The sequence below is a fragment of the Aspergillus niger genome (assembly GCF_000002855.4).
Source record: "Aspergillus niger supercontig An14".
In the NCBI taxonomy this organism is placed as follows: Eukaryota; Fungi; Ascomycota; class Eurotiomycetes; order Eurotiales; family Aspergillaceae; genus Aspergillus; species Aspergillus niger.
Window position 1 is genome coordinate 521,259 of NT_166529.1, and position 25,054 is coordinate 546,312.

The window sequence follows — 25,054 nt, forward strand, 5'->3', positions numbered from 1 at the left end:
GTAGTGGCATTGACGATGTATTGGGGCATTCCGCCTATACTGCATCCCTTGTCTTTGGTGTACCCAGAGACACCTGGGGGTACGCAGGAATTGTTGTTGTAGATGGAGTAGTCGTTGCTTTCAGGCCATGCGGCATGGTAGGCTGCGTAGGACCAGTGATCCTTCACCGAGGAGCAGTTGTACGGCGAACTTAGTGGATTTCCTGCATAACAGGAAGAGGCAGCAGGAGAAGTTCGAATGAGAGACCCGCCAATGGACTGGTTCAGAGCCGACCACTCCTCGATTGAAGGCCAAGCTGCATCACCAGGGGCGGTTTTGCAGTTGGCCGCAGCCAATGCTGGGAGGGCGATGAGTGACGCGAGCTTTGGGAGCATCATTGTCACGATGGTAAGGGCTTTGTTGATTCATTCTGGATTATCCGGACGAATGCAGGATCTTAAATATTATTTGATAGAACGCAATGACGAATGAATTTCCAGGCAGTTGTGATGCTTGCCGACGGTACCTTGGTCATGGATATCCTTTATGGGAAATTGAAAACGAATACGCTGCGATCTGCAGTTGGTGGAGACAATCCCCGGCACATCCAGGGACACTCCATTGAACTCCACAACTTTTGCTATTTTAATTTTTAAACGATTTCTAACCCATCACTGTACTGTCCATGATATAAGTTAAGATATAGTAAAATCTCGTACTCTGGTTCTCTCTCCAGTTCCCATCCAAAGCCTCTTTTCGCCGAGTAAGTGGCGATGTGAAAACTTTGATAAATGGAAAAATCTGAACGGGCGCACATCAACTCTTACGTCGGGTCGACCCTCTTCAGGAATAGAATCCTGAAATGAATCGAAGCAGTCTTTTCTAATGTATACGGATACGTGCCGTTCATTGCCGGGTTGTGAGGAATAGCGAGCGCCCCGCGGTTTCACGCCTCAACGCGTGCCCCCGCCGATCCCCCTTGCAACGTCTCTGAACACCAACAGGCATCAATCATGTCCATATTGTCCACGAGTCGGGCATTCCTCTGCCATCCTCGGCTATTGAGACCAGTCTCCCTCCTACGGATACTCTCATCGAATACACCCCAATGTCGCAGACTCACCCAAACACTCCAACTGGGCGACTCCAACCCAATTTACTATCCGCGTCCCATCTCTTACGCATTTGACCCAGCCACACCAGCAAACCAGTCTGATCCAATACCCCAAACATTCTCATTTCTACACTCGCCAAACCTTACGCAAACTTCAGAGTACCAACATTCTATACGCCTAAACCCACAAGATCTAAAAGTCCCTTGGCCAACCTCACTCCCATGCGCTCTCCAATCCCAATACTGGCGCGAAGCAGAAGACGCGGCAAGCGATTTCTTACAGACCCTCTTTGCATCCAATAACAACCCGAAGGGAGATAAATACCTCACCGCCGTGACAGACGCAGTGGTATCCTATGCAATCAACCTCATCCCACTCTGCGGTCTAGCCAGAATCAAACTTCTGTCCAGAACCTTCGTTCTAGCCTTTTTGCACGACGATGCAGTGGATGCGGGGAATGTCAGCGACAACAATGTCTTGATCCCTATCGAAAGGAATAGCCCAACACCTCACAAAGCATTCGACATCCTCTCAGAGGAGATCCTCGCTGCAGACCCCATCAACGGGGCTATTCTGGTCGAAGACATTCTATCATGGGGCTCTACGTCCCGGAATCACCAGCAGGGTCCAACACATTTCAATTCGCTGGATGAGTATATCGCCTACGGATTAGAGGATTTCGGAGCGACGCTTATTCTCCGTTGCGTGGAGTTTTCTATCACTACTCCTTGTTCATCTTCCTCGCCGACAGATCTTCAAAGCGTCAGCTACTTGAAGTCCCTCTGCGCGAAGCATTTGCTCCTTACAAACGATCTGTACTCCTATGCCAAGGAAGTAGCCAGCGGAGATGCAGGTCTCAATGCAGTCCGAGTCGTGCAGGATCTCATGGGCGTTTCTGACTCCTCGGCGAAAATGATGATCCGATTTATGCTGCGGGATTTAGAGAGACAGATGGATGAGGAGTATACTCGACTGCTCACGAGTAGCAGTATGAATGTGAACGAGGTGCAACTGAAACACGCGCGAGCAATGATCATCGCTGTAGCAGGAAACATGTTTTTCTCGGCGACATGTGATCGGTATGCGAGGGCCGTGGAGGGGTCGAGACTACTATAATCATATATATGTATATATATTTCTACCTACCATGATATTAAAATGTAAATAGGCAATATACTTTACAACTATCAATGACGATTCCATCTCATACAGGTACGACTCCGTAGTGCATGTAGCATCTCTCCCACCGGCAACCTCAACCAACCAACCAATCACACCCCCCAGCCTCCCGCCAAGCCCATTCTTCGGTTGTAACCTACACTAACTGAAAGCGGTTTAGTCTGCCCACAAGCGGTTAGATATAAACTCTTACCCCCCCTCCCTTCCTTTCTTCCCTTTGATGTATCGTCGCTGCTTGTCGCACCGTTCGGCGTCTGCTATAATGTATGCAGGCGCGACAGGACGCGACTCTCGACAACCTCATATTTACGACAACATTAACAATTACCGAATTCCTGGGTTATCATCTTCTTGCTTAATGTATGCACGAAGTGATTTCTCCATGCAAGCAAAAAGTGGTATTAAACCCCAGCCACGACAAGTCCCTCTGAGGCCCTAATCATCCTTGAGCGAGTGTCGTCTGCTGTATGCCTCTTAATACCGATAACAAGCGGACATGCGATTCACTCATGTTGTTGCAAACCTAGAGCGAGGAGGATTCTTCTTGCTGTGTCTCAGCATGTAGTCGCTATCCCACATTCTAGTAATATTGATCTGTCTATTGTATATCATTATGTATATGATGGATGCAGACGCGTAGTTCAGTAGCTGCCGGTGAAGGATCGCCGATAACTATCCTCGTTGTTCCAGTACAGCGTGTCGTGCTGGACTTCGGGTCCTGTGGCTCCAAATTCCCATCCGAGTTTGAGCTTGGTCCATTGCATCAAGTGGCTGGCGACTTTGATGTGGCCGACGTCGGTCGGGTGCTCTTGAGGGTCGATGTCGTTGTGCTGGAGGACGCCCTTGGTGTCGAAGTAATACACGAATCCGTCGTCCTGGAAATGCTCGGCCACGCGCTGGATCTCAGAGACGTAGAAGGGGGATTGGACGTAGGTGTCGCCTGACCGGGTGAAGTTGCCCCAAAGGGACTGGATATGGTCTCAGCGATTGTCTCTCGCTCGGCTTGGGGGGCGGGGAAGGGGGTACATACCATGATAACTATCTGCGCGTCTGGCCATGTTTCATGCACGCTGGTCACGAGCTCGACGTAGCTGTCATAGAAGGTCGAGCCGGGAATGTCATTTACGGCTCGGTGGTCGTTGGTACCCAGGTCAATGATGACGAGATCTGCCGCTCGATGGGCACTGAAATCCCACTTCTCGGGTTGGTTTCCGTAGGTGGCATTCGCACGCACACCTGCATCGGAGGCGTAGAACCATTGGTGTGTCTGAGCAGGTTAGATGCTTGCGTCTGCGCGATCTAGGGAAAACTGACCATCCCGCGCGCCTTGTCCGCGTAGCATTGTTCATCCGTCAAGCAGATACCGGGGTATGCCTGTCATGGTTAGATGGCGAATGCAAAGTACAACAGAAACATACGGTGATCGAGTATTCGACGTCGCCTAACCCAGCGGCGTAGTTGTATGCCCATGAGGAAAGTCCTTCGTAAGTACCATATTGTCCCGATGCGAAGCTAAAGTTGTTAGTTGTGGGACTGGTGAGGAGAGAAAGGAACGTACGAATCACCGATGATTTCCACAGTCTTGTTGTATTGAGGGACCGTGACAAGCTGCGAATCCGAAGCGACCGAGACACCAGCCAATTGAACTGTGCGAAAGGTCAGTAGACACCTCGATGATGGATCGATGAACTTATCCATAGCCCCAGTTTGTGACTAGATAACTGTCAGTATGAGTTTCAATTGATGGAGAACTGCACTTGCCTCTCATTTCAAATGTGTTGTTCTTGGACAAATCCAACCCCGGGGTCCACGACCCAGCAAATTGATATGTTGAGTTCGCAGTCACATTGGAAAATTGCCAGTCCAGACCATCGATTCTAAAAAGTCAGAAAGGGGAGCTGGTATACCTGCTTGAATGCCTTACCGATAAGCCAAAAGGACGCCTTCACTCGTCTGTGGGCCGAAGCTTACAGCAAGCTATGTCATGTCAGTTGACGGCGTCCCAGTATCTCATATGACCAACGCTATCATACCTGCTCGCCCGTAAACCCAAGTTTGATACCCGGAAGTCTGTACCTGTTAGTGCGACGTCATCACATCCAGAGGAAACCGATTGAGACATACGACCACCCTTGAGAATCAGACAGTTAGCACCACACACAAGACCCAAATGATGTAATCAGCACGGGATGGCTCACAAGAAACATATTTACTATCCCATCTTCCCTTGTACGCGATCTCCGACGCATCCGGCTGATATGTTCGCCAAGAGCCATCATCCAACGAAATAGCCTTAGCCTGGCCAGGGTATGGATCTTCTCGGACCTGACCATTCTGCAGAATGGTAGCTGAGGCCTGAAGAGCCCATGATAGCGCGTAGATTGGAGAGAGCCGCATCTTTCGATTGGACCGTTCAGGTTGTGTGACACGCGAGTCTGTCGGGAAGAGGGGCCTGCTCCGTCTTAAGTACGCGGTGGGAAATGACAATTTCCTTGCGTGGGATTTGCTTCTGCTATTTAGCATAGTGCGCTCCCTCAGGACAATAAACTTACGAGGAGAGCAATGATCGGCTTCGGATCCACCGTTCCTCGTCGATCAGGAGAGTGAGATCGATCGATCCGTTCGTGGTGCCAAAAGCTTGCCACAGATTTGTTCGTGCAATGCTAGTTAGCTTGGATGATTCTGTGAGTTAAATTATAAGGTTTTATGCAGGTTGACCTGGTAGCTGAAAGCTGTGAACACGTTTAAGACTCCATGAGCGCATTCCCATCCGCGTGGTTCGCATGATGGCTGAGACAAATAAAGTTGGAGGCCGAAGGCGGAAGGCAGGCTGAAGAGACACTCCCCCAAAACAATGGAACGGCGGGAATCATTTCCAGGGGCCAAACAAACAGCGGATGATCTTTTCATTTTTCTTGTGATGTCCGACCCGACGGAATTGTGGGTAATATCACTGAAAATGCACCTCAATAGCATACTAAGCGACGACAGTCCCTCGCCACTGTTCAAGTGAGCCATAGGAGAGAATTGTCAGAAGGTAAACGTTCGAGAATTTTACTCGATGTTTTTGCGAGGAAAAGCTCAATCTCATTCCGAGACCTGCCATTCCTGGAAGGTCAGGCACATTCAGTGACCTTTCTAGCTTCTCTGGAAGAAAGCTCACTGTCACAGTTCGATGCAGCATCGATGCTCGAGAACAATTGAGCGGTAACAGCTATTTCCACTATTGAGGAAGGACATTCCTATTGTATACAATTGGTATGTATAGCCGCATCACAAGCGACACCGATCCTACTAGTACCATGGTCAGTGTTTGTTATAATGATTCTGTATGTGTGTTGGCTTACGTGACGTACACCGCTTCATCATGCGCAGACATGCGATGGCTTGAAATGCCGAGATGGTTGGTGGGCGTCAGAGCATCCGATACATTTAGCTCCGACAGACAGGATATTACCCAAGCAAGGTAGCTTGTTACAGAAGAGAACCGCAATGAAGCACGCGGTAGAAAGGCCTAGCAGTTGAGCAGATCGATCGCCTGCTTGTTCACGACTGTTTTCAGGCCATTGCAAGCCTCATCAGCCGATTCGACTCGTCACCACGTAGGGAGAATCATGAGTCAGCTACTCAGCACCATAAGCGCTTAATGGCAACTGAGCGCTAATCACACTCAGCTCTGCATAGGGGAGAGAATAGGGATTAAACCTTACGCCGTCTCAGGCGGGATAATGTGGCTTAGGCCTCGACACCCGAGTTGGTCTAGCTTACCGGCTAAAATCTCACATACTATCAACTGATAACGATAGCAAAGGCAGGATTGTGATGGCCCCGACGGACTCCGGGATATGACAAACACCTGCTGACAGCCATTTGTCCCAACCCCTCTGGGGTTGATATTTGGCAGCTTCCCCAGTTTTTCTGCTCCTATTGACGAAGGCCCTTGTTACATTCATCATCATGGTCCGCCGAATTGCTTCAGCTACACCTATGGTGCAATCGCCCATGTCGCCATTGGGCACAACATACTGCGTCCGTCCTAATCCTGTTTCACTGAATCTTCAAAGAAGACCTCTCGTGATCGCATCAACAGACGAGGCCAAGGTCACTATAATATATGCCGGACTATTAATCCCTGGCGACGGAGAACCTCTGCGCAATGCTGCCCTAGTCATCAGCGATAAGATCATCGCGTTCGTTGGATCCGAAGCCGACATCCCTAAGAAATACCTCCGGTCCACGCAGTCTACTCATCGTGTCCCCGTGCTCATGCCTGGTTTGTGGGATTGCCACATGCATTTTGGCGGGGATGACGATTATTACAACGATTATACATCTGGTCTGGCCACTCATCCAGCATCATCAGGTGCTCGACTAGCCCGTGGTTGCTGGGAAGCATTGCAGAATGGGTATACATCCTACCGCGACCTAGCCGGATACGGGTGCGAGGTCGCAAAGGCGATCAATGATGGCACTATCGTTGGTCCAAACGTGTACTCGTCTGGCGCTGCACTCAGTCAGACAGCTGGACACGGCGATATCTTCGCTCTTCCAGCAGGCGAAGTACTGGGGAGTTATGGAGTAATGAACCCACGCCCTGGGTACTGGGGGGCAGGGCCGCTATGTATCGCCGATGGCGTAGAGGAGGTCCGACGAGCAGTGAGGTTGCAGATCCGTCGCGGTGCAAAGGTTATCAAAGTGATGGCCTCTGGGGGTGTCATGTCGCGAGACGATAATCCCAACTTTGCACAGTTCTCTCCAGAAGAACTGAAGGTGATAGTGGAAGAGGCGGCTCGACAGAACCGGATCGTTTCTGCACATGTGCATGGCAAGGCGGGGATTATGGCTGCTATCAAAGCAGGCTGCAAGAGTCTGGAGCATGTGTCTTATGCTGACGAGGAGGTCTGGGAGCTCATGAAAGAGAAGGGAATTTTGTATGTGGCCACACGCTCGGTTATTGAAATCTTTCTGGCTAGTAATGGAGAGGGGTTGGTGAAAGAGTCGTGGGCCAAGTTGCAGGCCCTTGCCGATTCGCATTTGAAAGCTTATCAGGGAGCTATTAAGGCGGGTGTTACCATTGCGTTGGGAACGGATACCGCCCCCGGTGGTCCTACCGCACTTGAGTTGCAGTTTGCCGTCGAGAGAGGAGGTATGACGCCGTTGGAGGCCATCAAAGCCGCAACTGCGAACGCTCCCCTGTCAGTTGGTCCACAAGCACCGTTGACGGGTCAGCTTCGCGAGGGGTATGAGGCAGATGTGATTGCGTTGGAGGAGAATCCATTGGAGGACATCAAAGTCTTTCAGGAGCCGAAGGCAGTTACCCACGTCTGGAAGGGAGGGAAACTGTTCAAAGGTCCAGGTATTGGTCCGTGGGGAGAAGATGCACGTAATCCTTTTCTGTAGTTCGAAATGTGATGTAATGGCTATTTCCCGTTTTCAGACTCTGGAGTACAAACTTACCAGCCAATAAGGAGCAATATACCTGGGGTTTATGAGGTCGTCATCCACCCTGACGGCACTTTCACTTTAACGCCCAGAAGAAATTGAATACCTACATGACAATTACAGCAAGTCATGCTAATGGATTGTGAACTGTAGATTGACAATGTTGCTGACAAGGCTTCGTAAGTCAAAGCCAGGCGAGAGACTCATATATTTGGGGTGAGACGTATGAGCGGCAGAACAAGACCTGCTTCTTCATTAAGCGGCGTGACAATCCGGAGTGAGGTGCTTGGGGGCCAAAGCCAGAGATAACTGAGAGCTCAGAATGGCACGGTAGGTCATTCTCCTTTCCGTAGTATATTTGCCTTGAAGTGACAGGACCGAAATCCACAAACAATTCTTCATATCAAGGCACCATGTCAAGGTATGCAGTATCATTCCGGCTGTGGTATCTCGAATGCACTATATTAAATGCTGGTGGGTGGGTATGTTAGAGACGGTGATGCTAAACATTGCTCTTCGAAAATGCATTGCGCGCCACCGCATATTGTCACCTAGGATCCCCATTGGTCTCCTCAACATCCTTGAAGCGGTCACCATAAACTAAATAACTGCAAGGCATATACTCTACACGGAAAACAGATACAGGCCCACGCTTATACTCAAAAGCCCTATAGGACCTGCGAGTGATATATGGCCCGGCTCTTCAATATCCTGTCTCTGATAGTGATAGTTGAGGTAGGCGAAGCCGAACAGCAGCCACGACGCAGGCGACTTTGCCACGCGGATACGTTCTACGAGCAGGAATGACAGTCAGCTCTGTGGGCCATCTGAATATTTTTGATCAGAAAGATAACATACCACAAGGTTGCATGAGTCCCAATTCAGGTAGGATGAACAACCCAACAACCACCAGATGAATCATCGTCGCGGTAGACACAGACCCTGAACGAAACTGTTAATTTCAATGACCACAGCTATGGATGAGCGAGGCGCAACGAACAAATAGTGACTGCTGCTGCTGTCGTTTCCTGCCAGTCTTCAAGCATATCCTCCCGAATGGCGCGATAGATACACAAGCCAACATCATTACCAAAGTCGTCTTGCAGGTGCTTCAGCGTTGCGGAGCGGAGCTCCCGGACCCGGCCTAACTGCCAGCAAGTAGCCAGTTTCTCTGCGTATTCTGGCGTGGCTTCATGCTTTCTGATGAGGGTTTGAATGATGTAGTCGCGGACGATATCTGGGCCAGCAGAGTCAACGGGGAATTTTCGAGCCATGATGTTGGATCAAGGAGAACGCGAAATAAAAAGAGGAGAGTCTGTGGGGTGATGTTGCTGCCTGAAATCGAGGTTGTTCTCAGGTTAATATAACCGCTAGCCTTATCACGGGGCCGTGTGTTAAGGATAAGCGCCCTTCTTCTATCGAGGCATGGTCACGCTTTGCTAAGCGCCGTCCTTCGGGTTAGCCAGTCGGTGGTCGGGGCATGTCTAGTGTGGATAAATCCTGGCGCTTTTTGCTTCTGCGGACATGTGTCCCGATATCGAATGAACTGAAGTGGGGAAAAGGAGAGCGCTTCCATTAGGTTGTTTAGTGGCCAAAGGTACTGTTGGTGTGCCCTCACTCCGTGCGGACTCCGACATCAAAAGGCCGATGTGAGTGGGTGATAACTGGGCATCCAAGCGGACATGCTAACCGAAAGAAGTCTGGTGGAAAACACGACGGATAATGCGGAACGTCTAGACTGAATTTGGTATGATGGCTATGGCGTGCCGAGCTGAGACCCATCATAGCTATACTAGTACCTCTCTGCAACGCCTTGCCAAAGCTTCTGCGTGGTGTTAGAGTACCTTAAAGGTACTATGTATGTTGCTTTCGAGCTCCCTGATAATTTTGAGCTACACGTACTACACTGTAGAGGCGAAGCATAAACATTTTAGACGGCAGAATCGTAACTCACTAAGTACTAATCACAGTTAAAGGGCCGAAAAAGAAAAAATATATATTTACATTAGGACTAAAAACTTACAAACGAATATGGCACATGAATGATCATCAGCTTGGATGCGATCGACTACATTCATTTTTAAAGCACATTCCGAAACCAGAAACTAGCAATTTGCATATCAAAGTCACTTTATCAATATGCCGAGGTGGTTTACCCTTTCACTCTTATCACAGTTGCCATGCGTCTATACGCAAGTCACAAACCCAACCCTTGTTGCACGGACTGGGCTTTAGCATAACGTAATAGAATATGTGCATGCAGGAGGTCTTCAGCTAGTTAAGACTACTAAGGGTTCGCTACTAGCCCGGAAATTAAGTTTCCGAGCACTGTTACAATGCAGAAGGCATAACTAACCGCGATGCCCAAAACGGGCATGTGTTGCGAACAGGCTGCATTCGCGGGACTTTTCCTGGTCTCCTGCATTAGATCGCGGTTAGGGAGCAACGGTGACTGATCAACGATGTTACATGTGATCCTGTAAGGGCGATGCGTTGACCGGCTTTCTGATTCGGATGCCTGCAAACCCGAACATCGATCCTTCGGGCTGTGACAGTATTATGGGAACAGGAAAACTAATGTTCATTGAGCCATTACACAGGAAGTAGTAGAGAATGGACTGGATTCTGAATGCTACTCTGGATTAATATTACTGCTTTTAGACACAAGCGTCGCCAGAATACACTGTATTATAGCTATAGCAACAAATGACAAGAAACAAAATAACAACAATATTCAGGCCTCAGATCTGGTACAGGTTCTAAGCCTCAAAGGCAGTAGTAAGATATACATTCGGCAAGTCCATTGCCTTGTTGAAGCAGTAAAGGGAGTGTTGTGGACCTTAACCGTTCACCTCATTCATTCGTCGCAGGACTCACTCAGTCCATCAAAAAGTCTCCCACTTAGACAGCGATGGCAATGGCAGCAGCAACAGCAGCACCACCCAGGGTGTAGCTGAAGCGCTCCACGTTGGCAGCACCGGTGTAAAGGGAGGGAGAGGCAGAGGCAGAAGCGGAGGCAGAGCTGCTGGGAGTGGCGGAAGCAGAAGCAGAGCTGTTGGGAGAGCTGGGGATGACGGGGCTGGAGCTGGTGGAAGCAGCAGAGCTCTCAGTGGTGGAGGCAGCAGTGGTGGCAGCAGTAGTGGCATCGGTAGTGGCATCGGCAGTAGAGGCAGCGGAGGTAGCACTGGAGGCCTCAGAGGAGGAGCTAGCGGAAGAGGTAGCCACGTCCTTGTAGGCATCGACACCCTTCTGAATGGCGTCGGTGATACCGGAAGACAAGGAGCTGGCGATGCTAGACAGAGAGGACGGGACCTTGGAGGTGATGGCATCGGCCAGGTTCTTGGAAGCAGTATACTGCTTCTGCAGCTGGGAGTAGACAGTGGCACCGGCGCCGGCAGACACGAAGTCGGATTTCTTCGAAATCAGATCATCAATGGTGGTCTGCACCTCCTTGGTGAGGTCCTGAACGGGGCCAGTGATAGTGAGAGCATCGGTGGCGCTGAGCTCAGAGCCTCCGTTGACAGTGGAGACACCAGAGTTGATCTCCGAGACCAAAGAGGAAGAGGCGGACTCAACCTTGGAGGGGTCGCCTCCAGAGTAAGAGTTGATGGCCGAATCAAGAGCCTGCACCTGGGTGTTAATGTCGGAGAGGACGCTCGTGATGGAGGCAGCGTCACGCTCGACGAGGGTAGGCTCGCGAGCAACCTTGGTGGGGTTGGCCATGACACTGGTGGCCAACAGAGTGAACAAGGCAGCGGTGAACTTCATCGTGACGGTGATAACGACGGTAGTTGAATAGATATTAAGAGTGGTAGGTATGTTATTAAAAACAAAGCTGGAGAACTGAACGAGTGCTTGAGGCTGAGATTGACTCTGCTGTATTCCTACACTTAGTGACCGTGGGTGAGCGTCTTTATATACACCATGGACAGGTTACAGCTCACATGGAAGGGAACTACGGCCGAGGCGAGAATGTGGGCCAGGGGAAAGTTTCCCTGCAATTCTGGGGTCGACCTAATTAGCGTCCTCGAACCGAGACGTCGAGCCTGGTCCATGATACAAGAATTGGCTCGTTCCTGAAAAGTGCTATGGTGATCGTCACGGGATTGATTGTTCTGGGCCAATGCGTTTGATTGCAGGGCCGATGCTCATTTTCCCCTTTTAGCGTGGCCGGAACCTTGAGGGTTCCTAGTCCCTGGTTTTCTGGCACATCTTGACCCGAATATTGTCATTGCTGGCACTCTGTTGCAATACAGCGATAGTATTAGATAGAATCGGAGAGAAGGTAGTAGTAGGTAGCACCTGACCAGCGCAACAAAGTAATCATCGCGAGAAGCAATCAATTTGACTTCGCTGGTAGGAGGACCAGAGCGTGGTGGCGCCACGATGGGCTCTACACCCGGCCCGCCCCCGGATTCTCATTTGTTCGTGTGTGGAAGTTAGCTAATGCAGGTCGCCAACTGCACAGGGAGAAGAGCAGAGTAGCGCATCGGAAGGTCAGGGTCCGCGGGGAGAAAGTGAGACATTGGAGGCCTAGTGGAAGGGAGCGAAGATGAACTGTTGGAGAGGTCACTAACTAAACGGCCAACCGAGTGCTACCCTCCGGACGCTAAGCGGAGGCCCACCCTCCTCTACCCCGCACCACTTAGTCTCATTTTCGAGTCCTCTTCACCTCACCACAATGCCCCAGTACGCCCGCATTCACCACGCCTCAATTCTATCGGCCATGGCTCATCTAGACCATTTGATGCGACGCCGTGATATTACTTTCTTAAATCAATGACTGCTTCTAAATTTGCACGGACATCTTGCACCAGTAGTGCCAAATTTCAGGCAGGAGTTAAAGACGTGTGGTGATATCCCTTGTCTCCCTTCTGACGCTCGGCACTAACTCCGTGGCAATTCAAGTAGCAGACTATGAGTAGACTGCAGCTAGTCTTCGCCAACTACAGACGCATTGTTGGTTACACACCATAAAAGCCTCGAGACTAGTGGCGCACTTTCTAATGAGCTGAGCTAGCTAGTCGACTCTAATGCCTGGCATGTGCTGAGCTCCCCAGTTCGTGCTGATAGATGGGTCAATTCCCACAGACAGTGTCCTATTCCATTTCTTGAATTGCGCCTCTCAATGGCTGTCATAACTATAATAGGATTTGTGCCGGAGAATATGCCCGCACAATGGAAGCTCATCTGTCCTATCCTTTCGCTCAATCTGTCCCAAATGGAATCTGATCTTCTAGCCTCGGAATCAAGATGTGAACAAGAAGAGCTTGGACTCACATCCATCCCTGTGCGGCATCCCTGTCCAATAAAACGACATCGCATCTGCCCGATCCCCCTTCCGGGAACAGAGTGGCAAAGTACTTGGCTTAGCTACTGCTACCTCAAATCTCGTTTACCACCCTAGCATTGACCTATGACAAACCTCGTTGACAAACACTTTTATCCCGCGCCAGCTGAAGAGAACCGGGTCCGAGGCTCCGGCTCACTGGTATGTAGCACGAGATCTGAGACGCCAGTAGATAGCCACGGTAGTTTTGGTGCATTTCGTTTCTCAAAAGTGCTGTTGAGAGATCTGGGACAGTCCGGCGTAAGGCGTTTGCCTCATGATGATGGCAATGTCTCACCCTGGACAACTTGGATGGCTGATATCAGGTACGATCGGCGCTCCTATCGCTGAAGGTTGCACAAGGTAGCATTCCAAGTCTAGATTACGGTCAGCTTAACTAAATTTATCTTTGAATACGTATATTAACAATATTTCAGTCTACTTGGAACAGGTTTATTACTCAACACATTCGTTTGTGGTGGACAAGCATCAGGGAAAAAAGGCCTGCGCCCCTGCACAGTGGCCCCAGACGGCCCGATTGCAGGATACAGCAGCATTCAATCTCCCGCAAGGGAGCGATTCATCAGACGTGCTGGCTGTCACGCAATGCTGGTCATTGCTACATGATTCGCATAATCACACTGCATTAACGGCTGTAGTCATAGTATAAGGTAAGAGACAATTAAAGCACCGTCGTACCATGATCTGCTATTGGCTCTCAAAAGCCCTCATCGCCCAGCAGTTTTTTTGGCTCTTCTACTCATAAGGTTCTTTCATATTAGTTGTGGCATCCAGCGTCTCATAAGAGATGATCATACCCACAAAAGAATAGTTTCCACTTGTTGGTAGATTGTTCTCAAAAAGTGGGTTCCCGCACCAAAAGTAGGATTGAGTTAACGTTTGACTTTAGTTGAATGAAAAACTTTAAAAATGATCGCTTAGTTCGGAAAGTTAGAAGCGAAAAGGCTACATTCATCCAAGTATCAGGATGTGTTCTATTCCTGGTGGCAGAGCCTCCTCTGGGTAGATTTTCCCGTCACTAGTGATCCTGCCTGCTTATTTTGGTCGGCGCAGTATGCGGTTGAGAGAATCTTGATTTCGAAGCTGATGATCGTCATTTTTGGAAACCATAACTGAGTCTCCCACCAATCGCACCGCTTCAACGGCTTTTGTCTTCTTTCTATGGCGTTTCCATCACGCTTCAGAGTTGTTTGTTCTCATTTCCTAATTCCACTTTTCATATTGTCATTTTAGCGACACTGTATATAGCTAATTTCAGACGTTGATTTCTCCAATCACGACGGATGATACTACACCTTTACCCAATATTAAAATCTATTAGTGCTAATTGGCTCCTAGCAGGTTACATACTATCCCACCTCCTCCCCCAAGCCGGGCACGCTTGAGGAAGCCCAGCTCCTAAAAGGGAATACATCAGAAAGAGGCCTTGTTCATCTCTATGAGTTTTCTTTGCTTTCCCGCTCTACCCTTAATCCTTTTATTATCCGAGCCGATAATCTTCATTTGTTATCATCGTTGTTTACACTGACGAAGAGGCGTATTGGGGGTAGTACTGGACCTCGAAAAGCCGTGCAGTCTCTTCGTTCGCAGAGGCCAGCTGCACCTCTATAGCATTCGGGGTTAACCGAATCATGACGTCGGTCTACTGGCCTACTTATAAATGGGACAAGCTTGATCAACCGCGACAGACCGAGATAAAGATCTTCGATAGCCTCCTGCGTACTTTGCGGCCGGAAATATAACTTAGCACCCTCATCATTCCAAGTGGTGGGGGAAATAGATGGTCGGAAGGAGACAAGTGGAAGGGGCTTGATGACTTATTCTCCATGAGTGCAATACTGCGAGTCCTACCGCCAAGGTTGCGAGACCCTGGGCCTAGTCAGATCACTCTTTGCAATGAAATTCGAAATAAGCAATGAGAGGCCATGGTATGGACTTCGGCTAGACGACGCCTATATAAGGCGTGCAAGCCTTTCCCTAGCCCAAAGACAGAAAAAATAGTGATAGGCATATCATCAAAAATGCTCTCCAATTCTTGGTATGTAGTATGGACGGGGAAGATATCAAAATGCGGGTGCGGGCGTCAGCGTTTAGAATACGTTCGGCTGTGGCTTGCGCGACGTGAAGATTATGCATTGTGCATCACTTGATCTTTAGGACGCATTTCCAATTCCACAGTGTGGCATCTATAGAAGTTTTCATCACCTGTTAATGTTTCCCTATTAGAACTGTGAGTCTCAATGTCCGAATGGTGTTCAGATTCTCCGGATTGCAACATGTACGACACTGGAACATCGGAATGGCAATGAGCGCGTATACAAAGCATTACCTAGCATAATTGATAACGCGAAGCGAATTTGTCAAAGTATTATCAAATGTTGAAAGTGGAAATATCTCCACCGACATTACCTTCTTAGTCCGAAGGATGGGATACATGTTACTATACTGATGAGTACATGATTCATAGTCAAACTGCCCAATGGGGGAAATTTAGTTTCTTATGCAAAACATGATTCCGGCCCGAACTTAGTAGTATTAGTTATTTGTGGCGGGCATGGCTAACACAAGTTAATTAGCACTTTGGAATATCAACTGCTATTGTCATTGCTCAATGAAGCCCAGGCGACAAAAGCTACAACAATGTGTTAACATGCGGTACAATTTTTATATGGCCAAAGGCTGCTAGAGATTCACCAAGAGAGCCACAGTAAGTTGTGAGTCAGCAGGCTAGTGTTTACGATAATATTGCTGCAGTTATTTGTGTATATAATTTATAGTCCAGCTGCAAGCATATTGGGAATTGAATACAATCATTAAAAAAGTCGGGTACTACACAGTTACCACTTATAGTGGCTCTATGCTCGACGCTCGCAGACGGCGCCTCGTGAATGGACTGGTGAGCCTTTGCGCTATCAGGCAATAAGATTCACTTATTTATGGCTTCAGTATCTATTGCCTGTGCATCACTTCGCTCTTCGTATCAGTGAAGCCACCAACCATGGCCTAATTGTGCTTTGTTACTAGCCATTGTTGATTTTGAATAGTAAGAGTTTGAAATATAAGCCATGCACTAGTATGTACTGCAAAGATGAAATATTTGTCAATGTGTACTTGACTTCTGACTACAAGTTGAATAAGAAAACAAACAGTAGTAACACCCGAGTGAGTAGTGACTGAATTAAACTGATTTACAATGACATTATACACAAACACAGTCCTCAGATCCACAATGGAGGTAAAAAGGTCTCACAAACCATAATAGACCTGGAGTAAGGTGCTGGGGAACTTCCTTTAAACCGCATGGAACCGGCTTCACTCCATAATTAGCGGGCACTTCCCCTACGAAACAACTTACCAGATAGGCTTAGCGCCGTCTGTGCTGTCTATCGACCCCACTACATACTTCTGCTCCCTTGTATCGCTCACAGACATCTTCCCCCATACATCATCATCCACCTCCTCGCTGGACTCTTTCCATCCAACAATACTCTTTCTCGAAAGGCTACACAATGGCTGGTGCGAAGGAAACCTCTAATACACCTCAGCGAGGGAGAAGAGCCTCCAAAGGTTGTCGTACTACAGGCCCTGTTGCCGCCGGCGGCAATAACGGTCTTGCTGGAAAGGAGAATACCTTGCCTCATAATAATACTGGCAAACGATCCCAGAAAGGCAAGAGCAGGGGACGGGGACGTGACAATATCGTTCGTCCAGAGCCTGCAGACCGCGATAGTCGTGCCGGGAAGACATCGCGGAGTGGCTATAGGTATGTCTCCGCACTATGGCTAGCGAGGGGCCAGCGTTGATAATTTTGATATAGGCCTTTACCTGGTACTTCCAGGGTAAGCTCATCGGAAGCTCCAGCGAGCGATGAGCTGTCAGCAGCCCAGATGCAAGTATTTCTTGAAGCTGGCCTGGCTATGATCGACGAGTCACCGGACACGAGAAGAACATTCATCGAAAGCCTGGCTACCGAGTCTGGTCTTCGCAAAGTCCGACAGATAGTGGAGACTGACTTCGCAATATCCTATAGCGTTTTGAAGCCTATGTTTGATCCACACTGTATATTGTTCTTTCAACTGGTCTCTCACAATGAGGTGCTATCTTCACTTATACTTGAGAAGGCCGTGGGGACAATCTACAACGTCATATACGGCCCCGGTGGTCGAAGGGCAATTGGGTTCTTCACAAAAGTGACAGACTACCTCACCCAGTTCAAAAGTGATGGCAGAAGTCCAGCTGTTGTCAAACATGTCGCCACGCCAAGTGAGGTGTTGTCTCTGGTTTCGAGAGTGCTTCTTGGTACTTTAACTTTGAATCATGAGGCTGCAATACAGGTAGACCTCAAGAAGATTGCCGACAAGCTTTACGACTGCTGTCATGCCGACAACGCCGACGCTAGGGCTGGCGATGACAACCTGCAGCTGGCATACGAGAATATACTCAAGATTCAAGAAATCTTTTCTATGGGGGACTCGATCCCTATGTCACAGAAGCCCGATCAAGTGCAAAAAATCAAATCCAATCAGCAAGACAGCACGAGGTATATAGTTGACCTACCCGGCGAATTGTCTGACCACGGCCCTCGCCATGATAATGACAAAACGGCAATCTCGGATATTCAGATCTTGCCTACAAAATCAGAGATACTGAATGCTGATCGACCTGAATTCCTCCCCGCACGATGCGCTACCGGCTCCGCCAATATGCATCACGAGTGGGGCATCCGTCGACTTCTCGATAGTCAATTCCGCCTTCTACGAGAAGACACTTCTGGTGTGCTTCGCGAAGGCATAAGATTAATAATACATGCATGGGAACTAATTGTCCACGGAACAGACTGGCGGCTAAAGCGCAAGTTTCTTCGTGACAAAATGCCAACTCCGGTCCGGGTTTATTCAGGAGTCGAAATCCGACAAATAAAGTCAGAGCAATTCAAAGGGATAGAAGTAAACTTGGAATTTGATCAGCTTCCTAGACTGAAGAATGTAAGTCCGGCAAAACGAAAACAATGGTGGTTTGACTCAAAGGCCTTGAAAAAGGGTCCAACCCTGTTGGCCTTGTTAGACGCAGAAGATGTGGATGACACATCTGCAATCTACCTTCTTGTCTCAAAGAGGGAGACCAGCTATGTCGACAAAGACAAACAGGGCGCTGTCACGGGCGATCGTGTCAGTGACGTAGTTAGCGATGGCAACAGAGCTATGGTTACTTTGGGGCTAGTGGGACCACCCAATCCGCCAGACTTGGAGAGGCTTGTTTTGTTCTCGAGAAGCAAGCCCTTTCCCCGACCGCTCATACTTGTGGAATTTCCAGCCATTCCGTACAATTCCTTCGAGGGTATTCTGAGGTGCCTTCAGGTGCTACATCAGAACCCAGCACGCATGCCCTTTACTGCATGGCTAGCCCCGAGTACTGATAACCATGAACTGTGTGAAGCACTGAAGGGAAGTAGCACCGACGCTGGCAGTATCAGTATACAACCCCCTGCATACTTCCACAAGGACCTGTTACTCGACCTTTCTTGCCTCCCAGGTCAAGGTGATATCGAGGACGCAAGTCAGATACTGTCTATGTCTCTTTCCCACGATCCTAGGATGCTCTCTGCAGACCTCTCCAGGGCAACTGATTTAGACGAAGGCCAGGCAAATGCGTTTATTTGGGCACTACGACGAAAGATAGCATTGATTCAAGGCCCCCCGGGGACTGGAAAATCATACGTAGGGCTACAGCTAGCTCGATGTTTGCTGCACAACAAGGATGTGCTGGACCTGGGCCCGATACTATGTGTGTACGTGAAAACTCCCGTCTTGTAGCCCAGGCGCTACCAAGTATTGATTGTATGTCGCAGATGCTACACAGCCCACGCACTTGATCAATTTCTTGATGGTCTTCTTAGATCGAGTGTTACCAATATTATCAGGATTGGCCCTCGTAGTGCCTCTCCACACATTGAAAGGCTCTCACTTGACATGAGAAAGCAAGAGCCAGGGCCTCGAATCAAAGGCCTTCCTAGGCTAAAGGATGAATCACGAGTGAAGTTACTCAGCATAAGTTCAAGGATTGACGAGCTCCTGAAGCAGGCCCAGAGTGGTTGTCACAGTCTTGTTCTTGGGATTTTGAAGAAAAGGTTCCCCGCCCAAGCCAGCCGCATATCTTCGGAGTCTCCTGGTGAAACGGACACGAATGCATTGCAAGCGTGGGTCTCTGGTGACGCTCCTGGAGACTGGAGCGAAGCCAATATTGAGCGCTCCATTGACCGACTACTTCAGGAGGACGTCTGGACGCTCAAGGCCTCTGAGCGGACTCGTCTCCTTAATTACTGGCAGGAGGCAGCTCTCGCAGAGATCAGTCAACAGGTATTGACACTTCTGGAAGCTCATTCAGCAGAAAAAGAGCGATATACTTCAGCGTTCAGCTTGTCGGATGTGCAACGCCTGAACAACTGCCAGGTTGTAGGGGTAACCACTACCCAACTAGCAAACAATGCTGAGTTACTTCGAAACCTTAATGCAAAGGTGCTCATATGTGAAGAGGCAGCAGAGGTTCTGGAGTCGCATGTTCTCACTGCACTGATACCCTCGATCCAGCATGCGATTCTGATAGGAGATCACTTGCAGCTACGTCCACGCATCTCTAACCTTAGGTTGTCCATGGACTATGAACGGGAGAACCCCAAGTACAACCTCGATGAGTCACTATTTGAGCGACTAGCGAACTTCCGCTTCGGAGAATCAACATCTAGTGGTACGGGTGGACAGAATCAGCAGGAATATAGCTTCCCTGTGATGCAGTTGAGCCACCAACGGCGGATGCACCCATCCATTTCCGAACTGGTACGCGAGACTTTATATCCAAAGCTCCAAGATCATCCTACAATGACCTCATATCCCCTTGTACCTGGTATTGCTCGCAGGTTATTTTGGCTCGACCATTGTAATGTGGAAGATCCAACTGACCCTACAGAGCCAATGCAAAGCAAGACAAATACGTGGGAGATTGGGATGGTAACCGCATTGGTGCGGCATCTCTGTCAACAAGGCAAGTATGGGCCGGGCGAAATTGCTGTATTGACGCCATATGTTGGACAATTAAGGATGCTCAGGAATGTCCTGGAAAAGGAAATGACCATAATAATCAGTGAAACGGACTCGGATGCGCTTGACGAATCTGAGGGGTTACAAGTCAGTGGACCCTGTATGAACGAGCATGGGAAATGGTGCGGCAAACAGAGGGCTCCACAGAAGGGAAGCCTGCTAGATGCCATTCGATTGGCTACGGTCGACAATTTCCAGGTAGGAGATACCCCGAATCAGCAATAAAAATAGTTCTAATACACTCTCTACCAGGGCGAAGAAGCCAGTGTCGTTATTGTCTCCCTCGTTCGCAGCAACAGACCCAGAAATTGTGGGTTTCTGAAAATGCCGAACAGGATCAACGTACTTCTAAGGTAAATATTACGCAGTTGTTAGTAGTACTCGATGGATGATGGATGATGCTGACTGTATTTCCAGTCGCGCCAAACATGGCATGTATATAATTGGCGATGCAAGTACGGCATCAACCGCACCCATGTGGTCATCCGTTATTCACCTGCTGGAAAAAGGCGCCAATATTGGCCCGAAACTTGAGTTACGTTGCGATCGTCACCCCTCAAACGGGTTTTACGTTAATTGCCCAAATGACTTCACCATACACGCCCCTGAAGGCGGGTGTGCGGAGAAATGCGGACTAAGGCTAGACTGCGGGCATACCTGTCCTGTGAAGTGTCACTCGGAAAGACAACACAAAGCGGTCAAATGCATGGAGCTGTGCACTCGGATGAAAAGCTGCGGCCATGCATGTCCAAAGAAATGCCATGAACAATGTGGGGAATGCTTGCAGGTAGTCCATAATGTCCTTCTTCCCTGTGGGCATATAACGGAGGCCGTGGAGTGCAGGCAAATGGGCAATCTCGCAAAGGTGCGGTGCACTAAGCGCGTTTCCCGCACCATGGATCGCTGCGGCCACAGCGCCCAGATACGCTGCTTTGAGAATGATGGTGCAGTGAATTGCTTTCATCCGTGTGATAGCCCAATGCCTTGCGGACATACCTGTCGGCGGCTATGCTGGCAGTGTAGATACACAAAGGGCGATTCCTACCACATCGATCATGGCCATTGCCGAAGCCCATGCGGCCGGGGATTCTCAGCTTGCTCGCACAGCTGTGGCCAAGCATGTCATCAGGGTACATTGTGTCCACCTTGTAATTTGACATGCGAAGTGCGCTGTCGGCACAGCCGTTGTGCAAAGACTTGCAGCGAATCGTGCCCTCCATGCGCAGAGACATGCGGATGGGGCTGTGAGCACCGCAAACAGTGCGGTATGCCATGTGCTGTCCCATGTAGCAACATCCCTTGCGACTTGCGATGCAAGAAGAAACTCACAAGTTGTGGACATCAATGCCCTGGTCTCTGTGGGGAACGATGTCCAGACTCTCGCTTATGTCGCATATGCGGCGGACCAGATATTCTGGAGCAGAATGTTGATCTTATAGAGCTCAAGCCATACAAGGACATCAATGTCGACGAAGATCCATTGGTATTCCTCTCCTGTGGTCATTTCTACACAGCCTCATCACTGGACGGCATTATGGGGATGTCTGAGCACTATGAAGTAGAACCATCTACAGGCAGGATACTTGGTCCGAAACTTAACCACCGATTATTTGATTCTGGGCGTCCGAAAGGGTGTCCTCAATGCCGTGCACCACTCCGCGATATTGACCGCTATAACAGAATTATCAAACAAGCATTCCTCGATGAAGCAACGAAGAAGTTTGCCACTCATGCAAGCATTAAGTTTGGTCACCTGGTGGAAGAGGTTGAGGGCTACGAGAAAGATATCATAGGCGAAAAATCGAAATTTGTCTCTGACTGGTACCAGGAGACTGTAGAGACAAGGAGTGCCGATGACGTCAGGCGCTCGGTTGATGTCTACCGCGGACGGGGAAACAGAATTCTGAACAAAATCAAAGAATTTACTAAATCTGTGGCAAAATCCGAGCAGCCATTTGGGAGGGTCAGTGAGATGCTCGCGTCGGTAGCAGCGAGAAAGGCTGGCACGTCTGCGACACCCTTCCAATACAATGAGTCGGATATACAAACAGGGTTTCAATCACGCGGCCATGTTCTTGCTCTTCGACTCACCTGGGTTCTTTTCTGGAACTATGACAGCATCTACAGCAACAAGAGAATTGACCCACGCATAAAGGTGACTCTGGCCCAAGTGGTAGCAAAACAGATTGGTGGTCTACTGAGCCAATGCGAAGCTCTAACAAAGTATTGCCAGGAGGCTAAATTTCTGCAGCAGGAGGTGGAAACCCGAACATATCATGTCCTGTTCTCGGTGCTGTCCCTCAGCAATGGGGAAGCACGCGGTAACCCTGTCAGTGGAACCACCGAAGCCAAGATCCGGGAAAAGGCACTGAAAGAACTCGAAGCCTGCGATGCGATATGTTTGCGCCATTCAAAGATACTGTGGTCTCTGCATGAAGATATCGACAAAGCAAGAAGACTGGTCAATGGTGGAACCTTCTACAGCTGCGTCACCAGCGAAGAAAGACGGCAGGTCTACCAGGCCATGGCGGCACAATTCAATGGTACAGGCCACTGGTATTATTGTGAGAACAACCATCCGGTATGTGATCCTACCCTACCCTAGATTCTCGTCGAGTACTAATACGGATATGCCAGTTTGCGGTGGGGGAATGTGGGATGCCGATGGAGGAAAGTCGCTGTCCGCAGTGTGAGGCGCCAGTGGGCGGGCTCAATCATGAGTTTGCTCAAGGGATCCGCAGAGCAGATGACATGGATGTGGAGTTTGGCGGTTCACTTTCTCTTGAGGCGCACACAGACTTATAAAGCTGCCTATCACATGAGTATCGATAACGGAGCCGTTCAAAAGTATGCATATACGAGATGTGTTTCTGAAATGGTTTGCACTAGAAGCGAGTTAGCAGAATGATTACGGGCTTCGCGATCAAGGAGGTAAAGCAACACCATTAACACATGCTATCGTAGCACAACATCCCATAACGCTCCACATCTCTAGGTGTAACTAGTGTAGTTGTTAGGAGTAATGGTTTTCAAGAAGCATGCATCACAAATCTCTGCCCGCTATCTTGCCAGTCCGAGATACAACCTGATCCAATGCGGGATTTTTGACAGTGCATCCACGTCACGCAACACCCACCCCAGTGAGCAGCATTTACCCTTGAAGGAGCTTGCGGTGGCCATAGTGTATCTAGACTCTAAACAAACCGGGATCATATCAAGGAGTGGATACAATGTGCTGGCCAGCCTTATCGGGCGGGTATCCATTTTGGCTGGGATGGAGTGCAACGTGTCTCGCCTCGCGTCGGCGGCATCTTCTTCCACTTCCCCTCCCCACTGCCCCTCCATCCTCGACCCCTCGATCGGCATCCACGTCGACTGACAGGAGCAAGCTGCAAGCTCTCGGAACTCAGGTATGATCCTGATACGCCAAACGCGTCGTTCTGAAGTCTAATGCGACACTGCAGCTTCCTTTCATGCTCCCAGCTTCCATGAAGGCGTCTACCTGCTTGTTTCTATTCTATGGACAGGGGTAGCAGCGGCGTTCACTGTGCGACAAATGATGTGACTGGCATCGCTGTAGTACAGTATGAAGCAGACAACGGTTGTATCTTCGAACCCCACCGGGGGGGGTTCCTACTACGGTTTCACGAAATTTGAGCTTGACGGTGTCTGGCAACCAATACTACCCGTTGATCGATGTGTTCCGCTGAAGATCTTCAATTCTTCCTTCTTGCAATACACTACACTGGCAGGTTATCGATACTCGCAGATGAAAGTGTCGACAGCTGCGGGCCAATATGTTCAGGCATTGCTACATGCAGCTACCTTGGAGTACCCCGCAGTCACCACCAACCAATGTTCCAGGCCATAAATCGTGTCAATCAAGAACAACGTGCATTGTACCAGGTTCGGTCGAATGACAATGTATGTCATCAAATGCATGCTGTACGTTGCAATGCCCAAACTGAGGTCACCCAACAGATGCGTCTGCGATAGCCTGGCTATCGCGCAAGTTGTGCAAAATCGGACTGGAAGAACGTCGAGGAAGTGCAGTTCGGAGAACATTAAAGGCGTCAAGGTCTAGCAGTTCTCTTACCATCCACAAGTCCATTCCTAATCTCTACTTCGACATAACCACAAGACTCCGACTTCCCGCCATCATGCCTCAGGATCTCAAGGTACGAAAATAAGCATCGATTCTGCTTCAGATACTGATGCTTATAGAACGCCCACTACTCCTATGACTACCTCCACGGGCTGAGGGAGAAGTACGAGAAGTCGGTAAGTGTTACTCAACGCCCAGGTCTGATCACTTCTAACTATTCCCCTAGGCTCAGGACTTCTGCCGTGAGTATCTACAGAGATATGGGTCGACGGAATACTAACAGCAGTAGGCGGTATGACCTTTGAAGACGCCCTTGCCCATGTCAACTCCACCGGCCGCACAGACTTCACCAGGGAACAGTTGGAGGCCTTTGACACCAACCATGACGGCAGCATTAACTTTGCTGGTAAGTGTCTTAGGCATATTATGAGATGTGCTACTGACAGGAGACAGAATACATGGAATTGATGCTCAACAACGACAAGGAGCTCGCGTTCCGTAATGCCAAGTTCATCGCTTAGATTGGGAGGATCGGCCAGGTCTGTATATAGGCCGCGATAGAACACGAAATAAATGATTTATGACTATTTGCGGGCATGAGCCCTCACGTAGTGTGCTATAGACCGTAGACTTGGTAAACATTGCTATCGATCCCCCCCTTCGTATATTAGTCATAATTCTTCCTGATGTCAACTCTCAAAACACAGCATTCCACAGCGTTCATATGATGTCAATGTCTCAATCCCTAACGTTTTGCTGAAACAGGTACCTCTTGGTTATTTTTCATATA

General features: G+C 49.2%; 10 protein-coding genes across 10 annotated transcripts; 6 read left to right on the plus strand and 4 right to left on the minus strand.

Moving 5' to 3' along the window:
• Positions 1-63: 63 nt before the first annotated feature.
• On the minus strand, positions 64-374 carry An14g02050 (uncharacterized protein; the record flags this gene model as incomplete). Its single annotated transcript, XM_059744104.1, has 1 exon — positions 64-374. A coding segment is annotated over one exon (311 nt), but the record flags the coding sequence as incomplete, so codon positions are not given.
• Positions 375-992: 618 nt separating this feature from the next.
• Positions 993-2,712, plus strand: An14g02060 (uncharacterized protein; the record flags this gene model as incomplete). Its single annotated transcript, XM_001400795.3, has 3 exons — positions 993-2,173; positions 2,263-2,306; positions 2,546-2,712. 3 exons carry the CDS (start codon positions 993-995, stop codon positions 2,710-2,712), a joined length of 1,392 nt encoding a protein of 463 aa, XP_001400832.3.
• A 202-nt stretch (positions 2,713-2,914) lies between these two features.
• Positions 2,915-4,670, minus strand: An14g02070 (uncharacterized protein; the record flags this gene model as incomplete). The annotated part of the gene is made up of 8 exons (XM_059744105.1): positions 2,915-3,241; positions 3,304-3,540; positions 3,588-3,647; positions 3,692-3,785; positions 3,832-3,986; positions 4,245-4,250; positions 4,307-4,343; positions 4,435-4,670. 8 exons carry the CDS (start codon positions 4,668-4,670, stop codon positions 2,915-2,917), a joined length of 1,152 nt encoding a protein of 383 aa, XP_059602275.1.
• A 1,560-nt stretch (positions 4,671-6,230) lies between these two features.
• Positions 6,231-7,673, plus strand: An14g02080 (uncharacterized protein; the record flags this gene model as incomplete). Its single annotated transcript, XM_059744106.1, has 1 exon — positions 6,231-7,673. The coding sequence occupies one exon, from the start codon at positions 6,231-6,233 to the stop codon at positions 7,671-7,673; it is 1,443 nt and encodes a 480-aa protein (XP_059602276.1).
• A 666-nt stretch (positions 7,674-8,339) lies between these two features.
• Positions 8,340-8,989, minus strand: An14g02090 (hypothetical protein; the record flags this gene model as incomplete). The annotated part of the gene is made up of 3 exons (XM_001400798.3): positions 8,340-8,506; positions 8,574-8,657; positions 8,716-8,989. 3 exons carry the CDS (start codon positions 8,987-8,989, stop codon positions 8,340-8,342), a joined length of 525 nt encoding a protein of 174 aa, XP_001400835.1.
• A 1,627-nt stretch (positions 8,990-10,616) lies between these two features.
• Positions 10,617-11,483, minus strand: An14g02100 (uncharacterized protein; the record flags this gene model as incomplete). The annotated part of the gene is made up of 1 exon (XM_001400799.3): positions 10,617-11,483. The coding sequence occupies one exon, from the start codon at positions 11,481-11,483 to the stop codon at positions 10,617-10,619; it is 867 nt and encodes a 288-aa protein (XP_001400836.1).
• Positions 11,484-13,324: 1,841 nt separating this feature from the next.
• On the plus strand, positions 13,325-13,714 carry An14g02110 (uncharacterized protein; the record flags this gene model as incomplete). Its single annotated transcript, XM_059744107.1, has 2 exons — positions 13,325-13,370; positions 13,482-13,714. The coding sequence occupies 2 exons, from the start codon at positions 13,325-13,327 to the stop codon at positions 13,712-13,714; spliced, it is 279 nt and encodes a 92-aa protein (XP_059602277.1).
• A 1,372-nt stretch (positions 13,715-15,086) lies between these two features.
• Positions 15,087-16,304, plus strand: An14g02120 (hypothetical protein; the record flags this gene model as incomplete). Its single annotated transcript, XM_059744108.1, has 5 exons — positions 15,087-15,103; positions 15,744-15,772; positions 15,843-15,961; positions 16,090-16,227; positions 16,281-16,304. 5 exons carry the CDS (start codon positions 15,087-15,089, stop codon positions 16,302-16,304), a joined length of 327 nt encoding a protein of 108 aa, XP_059602278.1.
• A 270-nt stretch (positions 16,305-16,574) lies between these two features.
• On the plus strand, positions 16,575-22,964 carry An14g02130 (uncharacterized protein; the record flags this gene model as incomplete). The annotated part of the gene is made up of 12 exons (XM_059744109.1): positions 16,575-16,828; positions 16,883-18,194; positions 18,627-18,853; positions 18,914-19,164; positions 19,300-20,171; positions 20,295-20,357; positions 20,412-20,469; positions 20,528-20,929; positions 21,135-21,289; positions 21,342-21,403; positions 21,450-22,740; positions 22,797-22,964. The coding sequence occupies 12 exons, from the start codon at positions 16,575-16,577 to the stop codon at positions 22,962-22,964; spliced, it is 5,115 nt and encodes a 1,704-aa protein (XP_059602279.1).
• Positions 22,965-24,319: 1,355 nt separating this feature from the next.
• An14g02140 (uncharacterized protein) lies at positions 24,320-24,785 on the plus strand (the record flags this gene model as incomplete). The annotated part of the gene is made up of 5 exons (XM_001400803.3): positions 24,320-24,337; positions 24,384-24,440; positions 24,491-24,506; positions 24,554-24,670; positions 24,718-24,785. 5 exons carry the CDS (start codon positions 24,320-24,322, stop codon positions 24,783-24,785), a joined length of 276 nt encoding a protein of 91 aa, XP_001400840.1.
• Between the last annotated feature and the right edge of the window lie 269 nt (positions 24,786-25,054).